This window comes from Scyliorhinus torazame, chromosome 17, assembly GCF_047496885.1.
Source record: "Scyliorhinus torazame isolate Kashiwa2021f chromosome 17, sScyTor2.1, whole genome shotgun sequence".
Lineage (NCBI taxonomy): Eukaryota > Metazoa > Chordata > Chondrichthyes > Carcharhiniformes > Scyliorhinidae > Scyliorhinus > Scyliorhinus torazame.
This window is the reverse complement of record NC_092723.1, coordinates 22,711,751-22,719,805: the sequence shown is the minus strand read 5'-3', so window position 1 is coordinate 22,719,805 and position 8,055 is coordinate 22,711,751. Positions and strand designations below refer to the sequence as shown.

At 50.4% G+C, this 8,055-nt stretch overlaps 1 protein-coding gene across 1 annotated transcript in view; it reads left to right on the top strand.

Moving 5' to 3' along the window:
- Positions 1–8,055, top strand: part of LOC140393776 (lysine-specific demethylase 9-like) — an 83,084-nt gene continuing 75,029 nt past the window's right edge. Inside the window, exon 1 of the mRNA XM_072480186.1 lies at positions 1–388. Coding sequence (XP_072336287.1) covers positions 19–388 — 370 coding nt within the window. The 5' untranslated portion in view covers positions 1–18. The remainder of the gene's footprint in view (positions 389–8,055) is intronic.

Here is an 8,055-nt window from a genome sequence, read left to right as displayed (position 1 = left end):
CGTCACTGCCGGTTTGCGATGGCGCAGCTCGGCCTGCTCCGCCTGAAGGCGCCGAACAAGGAGCCGCGGGAGCGGGAGCCCAGGCCCGGCCCCAGCGCCAAGCGCCGGAAAACCCAGCACCACAGCCTCACTCTCCGGCCTCCCGCCACCACCTCGGCACCGGCCCCCGCGCTCCGTTACTCGGCCCCCACCCCCCTCCACTCGGTGCGGCGGCCACCGCCGCCGCCCTCGGCGCCGGCCCACGGCTCCGGGCTGCCCCCAGGCTCCGCCGCCCCCAGCACTGCCCTCCCCAAGATCAAGACTCAGAAGGAGAAGCACCTGCACCGAGACAAGGAGAAGAAACACCGGCCGCGGAAGGAGAACAGCGACTGCCGGCCGCTGCCGAAAGGTAACCGGGGAGGCGGGGGGTGGTCTTGTCCATGTCCAGTCTCTGAGCTTCGAGGGGGTGTCCTGTCTCTGAGCTTCGGGGGCGGGGGGGGGGGGGTTGGTGTCCAGTCTCTGAGCTTGGGGGGCGGTGTCCAGTCTCTGAGCTTGGGGGGCGGGGGGGTTGGTGTCCAGTCTCTGAGCTTGGGGGGCGGGGGGGTTGGTGTCCAGTCTCTGAGCTTGGGGGGCGGGGGGGGGGGGGGTTGGTGTCCAGTCTCTGAGTTGGGGGGGGGGGGTTGGTGTCCAGTCTCTGAGTTGGGGGAGGGGGGGTTGGTGTCCAGTCTCTGAGTTGGGGGGGGGGGGTTGGTGTCCAGTCTCTGAGTTGGGGGGGGGGGGGGTTGGTGTCCAGTCTCTGAGTTGGGGGGGGGGGGGGGTTGGTGTCCAGTCTCTGAGTTGGGGGGGGGGGGGGGTTGGTGTCCAGTCTCTGAGTTGGGGGGGGGGTTGGTGTCCAGTCTCTGAGTTGGGGGGGGGGGGGATGTCCAGTCTCTGAGCTTGGGGAGGGGGGTGTCCAGTCTCTGAGCTTGGGGAGGGGGGGCGGGGAGGGGGTTGGTGTCCAGTCTCTGAGTTGGGGGGGGGGGGGTCCAGTCTCTGAGCTGGGGGGGTTGGTGTCCAGTCTCTGAGCTGCGGGGGGGGGGCGGGGGGTTGGTGTCCAGTCTCTGAGTTGGGGGGGGGTCCAGTCTCTGAGCTTGGGGGGGGGGGGTTGGTGTCCAGTCTCTGAGCTGCGGTGGGGGGGGTTGGTGTCCAGTCTCTGAGTTGGGGGGGGGGGTGTCCAGTCTCTGAGCTTTGGGGGGGGGGGGGGGGTGTCCAGTCTCTCGAGTTGGGGGGGGGGTTGGTGTCCAGTCTCTGAGTTGGGGGGGGGGGGTCCAGTCTCTGAGCTGGGGGGGTTGGTGTCCAGTCTCTGAGCTGCGGGGGGGGGGGCGGGGGGTTGGTGTCCAGTCTCTGAGTTGGGGGGGGGTCCAGTCTCTGAGCTTGGGGGGGGGGGGGTTGGTGTCCAGTCTCTGAGCTGCGGTGGGGGGGGTTGGTGTCCAGTCTCTGAGTTGGGGGGGGGGGTGTCCAGTCTCTGAGCTTTGGGGGGGGGGGGGGGGGTGTCCAGTCTCTCGAGTTGGGGGGGGGGTTGGTGTCCAGTCTCTGAGCTTGGGGGAGAGGTGTCCAGTCTCTGAGCTTGGGGGGGGGGGGAGGTGTCCAGTCTCTGAGCTTGGGGGGGGGGAGGTGTCCAGTCTCTGAGCTTGGGGGGGGGAGGTGTCCAGTCTCTGAGCTTGGGGGGGGGGGAGGGGGAGGGGGTTGGTGTCCAGTCTCTGAGCTTGGGGGGGGGAGGGGGTTGGTGTCCAGTCTCTGAGCTTGGGGGGGGGGGGGGGGGTGTTGGCGTCCAGTCTCTGAGCTTTGGGGGGGGGGGGGTGTCCAGTCCGAACTTTTGAGAGGAGGGGGGGGGGGGGGGTTGTTCAAACTCCGAGCTTTGTTGGGGGGAGGTGGTGTTACGCCTTGTCTCAGAGCTTTGTGGAGGGGAGTGGGCTGCCCAGTCTTGGTGCTTTGGAAGCTGAATCCGGAGATTGAATGTTCAGAAATTGTATTTTGAAACCAAGAATCTCAAAGTTGAAAAGTAGCCATTTTCTTTGTTTGCTGTAGGATTTTAATTGTGTAATGTTGGCTGGCATATTTGCCGATGTGAAAGATTGGCTGTGGAGAACTTAGATGTTTTGAGTGCAATGTAAATATGAGTTGTTTCCTTCCTCTATTACATTACATTGTATCTGGGCCCTCTCCTGTCTTGGGCTTAGTTTGTGTAGGTCGCAACTATTGGTGATTCTGTTGCTTCATATCCAGAGGGCTTGACAGTTATGACCTTCGGTTTAATGGGGAAAAAAATCTGCCATTGTTTACAGTAAAATCCTGCGTGTCGTGTGTGATAAATTTTCTCACTTTGTAGAATAGAGAATGTTTGATATCTGATTGTATATTTCAGTGAATGCAATTTTGGTTGAAGATTGTGGGTTGAAGATTCTTTTTGTTCAGGTTAGCTATAAATTTTGGGAGATAACTGGGATATCTACCATCTCATTAATTTTTATTTATTCCATGGAATGTGGGCGTCGCAGGTGAGGCCAGCACTTTTGCTCATTCCTAATTGTCTTTGAGAAGTTGGTGGTGAGCCGCTGCCATAAACCTCTGCAGCCAATATGGTGCAGATACATCCAGAGTGCAGTTAGGGAGGAAGTTCCATGATTTTGACCCAGCGACAGTAAAGTAACGGTGATATAGTTCCAAGTCAGAATGGCGGATGATTTAGAGGGGAACTTGCATCTGCTGTGCTTATCCTGCTAGGTGGTAGACGTCACAGGTTTGGAAAGTGTGTTCCCAGGTGTCTGCTGACCTTCTAGATCAGGGTTTTTCAAAATGCGGGTCGCTGGCAAGCAAGGCAAGATGATTGTGAAGATGGATCGTTTTGCTACGTGGCAGCCAGAGACACACAGGCAGAGTACCTATTGGACAGGATCTCACATCTGAATCTGCTGGAGAGAACTGCTCAGGAAAGTCCAGGGCAGGACAGTGTTAGCTCTGTACAGAGCTTTAGGGCCTCTGGTTAACAAAGAAGAAACAACTCCGGAACAGTGCAGTATAAAGATTATTTTTTTGAGGTATGGTTTTGTCAGTTGTGTCAATGCAAATAAGGATACAAAGTCCATGTGTGTTATAGGGCAGCACGGTAGCACAGTGGTTAGCACCGTTGCTTCCCGAAGCCAGGGACCCAGGTTCAATTCCTGGCTTGGGTCATTGTCTGTGCGGAGTCTGCACTTTCTCCTCATGTCTGCGTGGGTTTCCTCCGGGTGCTCCTGTTTCATAGAACATTACAGCGCAGTACAGGCCCTTCGGCCCTTGATGTTGTGCCGACCTGTGAAACCACTCTAAAGCCCATCTACACTATTCCCTTATCGTCCATATGTCTATCCAATGACCATTTGAATGCCCTTAGTGTTGGCGATCCACTACTGTTGCAGGCAGGGCATTCCACGCCATTACTACTCTCTGAGTAAAGAACCTACCTCTGACATCTGTCTTATATCTATCTCCCCTCAATTTAAAGCTATGTCCCCTCGTGCTAGACATCACCATCCGAGGAAAGAGGCTCTCACTGTCCACCCTATCCAATCCTCTGATCATCTTATATGCCTCAATTAAGTCACCTCTTAACCTTCTTCTCTCTAACGAAAACAGCCTCAAGTCCCTCCGCCTTTCCTCATAAGATCTTCCCTCCATACCAGGCAACATTCTGGTAAATCTCCTCTGCACCCTTTCCAATGCTTCCACACCCTTCCGATAATGCGATGAACAGAATTGCACGCAATACTCCAAATGCGGACGCACCAGAGTTTTGTACAGCTGCAGCATGACCTCATGGCTCCGAAACTCAATCCCTCTACCAATAAAAGCTAACACACCGTACGCCTTCTTAACAACCCTCTCAACCTGGGTGGCAACTTTCAAGGATCTATGTACATGGACACCGAGATCTCTCTGCTCATTCACACTGCCAAGAATCTTACCATTAGCCCAGTACTCTGTCTTCCTGTTATTCCTTCCAAAATGAATCACCTCACACTCTTCTGCATTAAACTCCATTTGCCACCTCCCAGCCCAGCACTGCAGTTTATCTATGTCCCTTTGTAACTTGTAACATCCTTCCGCACTGCCCACAACTCCACCGACCTTAGTGTCATCTGCAAATTTTCTCACCCATCCTTCTATGCCCTCCTCCAGGTCATTTATAAAAATGACAAAAAGCAGTGGCCCCAAAACAGATCCTTGTGGGTACATCACTAGTAACTGGACTCCAGTCTGAACATTTCCCATCAACCACCACCCTTTGTCGTCTTCCAGCTAGCCAATTTCTGATCCAAACTGCTAAATCACCCTGAATCCCATGCCTCTGTATTTTCTGCAGTAGCCTACCATGGGGAACCTTATCAAACGCTTTACTGAAATCCATAAACACCACATCAACTGCTTTACCCTCATCAACTGTTTGGTCACCTTCTCAAAGAACTCAATAAGGTTTGTGAGGGACGACCTACCCTTCACAAAACCGTGTTGACTATCTCTAATCAAATTATTCCTTTCCAGATGATTATACATCTTATCTCTTATAAACCTTTCCAAGATTTTGCCCACAACAGAAGTAAGGCTCATTGGTCTATAGTTACCGGGGTTGTCTCTACTCCCCTCCTTGAACAAGGGGACAACATTTGCTATCCTCCAGTCTTCTGGCACTATTCCTGTAGACAAAGATGACTTAAAGATCAAAGCCAAAGGCTCAGCAATCTCCTCCCTAGCTTCCCAGAGAATCCTAGGATAAATCCCATCCGGCCCAGGTGACTTATCTATTTTCACACTTTCCAGAATTGCTAACACCTCCTAATGAACCTCAAGCCCTTCTAGTCTAGTACCCTGAATCTCAGTATTCTCCTCGACAATATTGTCTTTTTCCTTTGTGAATACTGATGAAAAATATTCATTTAGCACCTCTCCTATCTCCCCGGACTCCAAGCACAACTTCCCACTACTGTCCTTGATTGGCCCTACTCTTACCCTAGTCATTCGTTTATTCCTGACATATCTATAGAAAGCTTTAGGGTTATCCTTGATCCTACCTGCCAAAGACTTCTCGTGTTCCCTCCTGGCTCTTCTTAGCTCTCTCTTTGGGTCCTTCCTCGCTAACTTGTAACTCTCGAGCTTCAAATTTTAAAAGAGAAGTGGTGGGTGAAAGATTCCAAAGAAACCGTGCAAAGGTGTGCAGGTTAGGTGGATTGGCCATGCTAATTTGTCCCTTAGCGCCTAAAAAGGTGAGGTTGGGTTATGGGGATAGGATGGGGGACGAGGTAGGGTGCTCTGAGGTCGGCGCAGAACCTGATGGGCCGAATGGATTCTGTAGGGATTCTGTGATTCTAAGAACTTTAAAAAGAAAGTACATTTAGCCCATCAAATCAATGGCAGTACAGTGTGAAGCCCAGTTGGTTTCTTTGTACCTTGAATCTATGCTCATGTTAAAACTTGCATTACTAAGCTGGGTGTTAGAGAGAACTCCCTGCTCCTCTTTGACTCGGTTTAATATCCAACCACGCATCTGCTCCATCACCGTGATTGCCTACTTCCAACTTGGACATCACACATTTCTGCCCCATCTCAGCTCACCTGCTGAAACCTTCATCCATGCTTTTGTTATCCCTAGATTTGACTATTTCAATGTTCTTCTGACCAATCTCCCATCTAACTTTTTCCATAAACTTCAGCTCATCAAAACATTGCCATATCCTAACTCAAACCAAGTCATGTTGCCCCCATCACCACTGGCCTACATTCTGTTTGTATGTCAATGTCTCATTTAAAAATATCTGAACCATGTTTTCAAAACCCTCCACAGCTTTGTTCCATCCTATTTCTGTAATTTCCTCCAGTCCTACAACCCTTTTTGAAATTCTTTCACGGATGCAACCCCTCTGCACTCTTCCAGTGATGACATATGCACTACCAATTTGAACCTCTCTGTCATTGATGGTTGTGGCTTCAGCTAGGGTCTGAAATTCCACCCTGAAACCCTCCCTTTTGATCCAAATACAGAAATCTTTGGATCCTCACTGTCTTCATTGACATAAATCTTTGGATCCTCAGTGTCTTCAGGTGATGTCCCGGAGGACTGGAGAATAGCCAAAGTGGTTCCTTTGTTTAAGAAGGGTAGCAGGGATAATCCAGGGAACTACAGGCAGGTGAGCCTTACGTCAGTGGTAGGGAAATTACTGGAGAGAATTCTTTGAGACAGGATCTACTCCCATTTGGAAACAAATGGACGTATTAGTGAGAGGCAGCATGGTTTTGTGAAGGGGAGGTCGTGTCTCACTAACTTGATCGAGTTTTTCGAGGAGGTCACAAAGATGATTGATGCAGGTTGGACAGTGGATGTTGTCTATATGGACTTCAGTAAGGCCTTTGACAAGGTCCCTCGTAGTAGACTGGTACAAAAGGTGAAGTCACACGGGATCAGGGTGAGCTGGCAAGGTGGATACAGAACTGGCTAGGTCATAGAAGGCAGAGAGTAGCAATGGAAGGGTGCTTTTCTAATTGGAGGGTTGTGACTAGTAGTGTTCCGCAGGAATCAGTGCTGGGACCGTTGCTGTTCGTAGTACATATAAATGATTTGGAGGAAAATGTAACTGGTCTGATTAGTAAGTTTGCAGATGACACAAAGGTTGGTGGAATTGCGGATAGCGATAAGGACTGTCAGAGGACACAGCAGGATTTAGATTGTTTGGAGAGATGGCAGATGGAGTTTAATCCGGACAAATGTGAGGTAATGCATTTTGGAAGGTCTAATGCAGGTAGGGAATATACAGTGAATGGTAGAACCCTCAAGAGTATTGAAAGTGAGAGATCTAGGTGTACAGGTCCACAGGTCACTGAAAGTCGCAACACAGGTGGAGAAGGTAGTCAAGAAGGCATACGGCATGCTTGCCTTCATTGGCCGGGGCATTGAGTATAAGAATTGGCAAGTCATGTTGCAGCTGTATAGAATCTTAGTTAGGCCACACTTGGAGTATAGTGTTCAATTCTGGTCACCACACTATCAAAAGGATGTGGAGGCTTTAGAGAGGGTACAGAAGAGATTTACCGGGATGTTGCCTGGTATGGAGGGCATTAGCTATGAGGGGTGGTTGAATTAAACTCGGTTTGTTCTCACTGGAACGACGGAGGTTGAGGGGCGACCTGATAGAGGTCTACAAAATTATGAGGGGCATAGACAGAGTGGATAGTCAGAGGCTTTTCCCCAGGTAGAGGGGTCAATTACTAGGGGGCATAGGTTTAAGGTGCGAGGGGCAAGGTTTACAGGCGATGTACGAGGCAAGTGTTTAGTAACACTCCTGTGGACTAGATTGGGGTCGTTCTCCATGTTAAAAGTACAGGATATTGTCAATGAGAATTGTTGGCCCATCTGAAAGATGGTATCTCCCAACGGTGCAGCATGCCATCACTGGGTGTACCTGGATTTTGTGCGCACATTATTGGATGGGATTTGACCCCACAACTTCACTCATGAGGTTGGAATTGTAACAAATTTCCCTTTAAAGCTTTGGTTTCCATGAAGGAGAGATCGGGGCCATTCTTCAATCAGACCCTTGCAAGCAAAGCTCTTCCTGAACTAGTCAGAAAGTCTCAGTTTTTTATGTCAGTTCTTTGTGTAACCCCTAAATTGAGGAAATAATTCTACTGACCATAGAAGCAGAGCATATAAGGCTGCCGAAAACTGTTGCACTTGCATCACCATGGAACACTTACTGCATCGTATAACTTTGGAATAGGGAAGTGGTGGGGGAAGGATAAAGGAGAATGGATGGCTATGTTACCTTGTTTTGGCCTGGCCTCCTGGACCTATGGTATGGTGCCAACCAAACAAAACTAATGCTGTAGCACAATTCTAGACACACTTTCCAAACCTGTGCTCTGCCCAGTGAGAGCACTTTGAATTGGAATGGCAGGTACCCGTATGTAATTGGTGGGAGAGCAATGATTTAACCTACTATACAAAAAGCAAACTTGCATTTGTACAGTGTTTTGTGATAAATGTACGTTTTATTTTGTCTTCCTCCT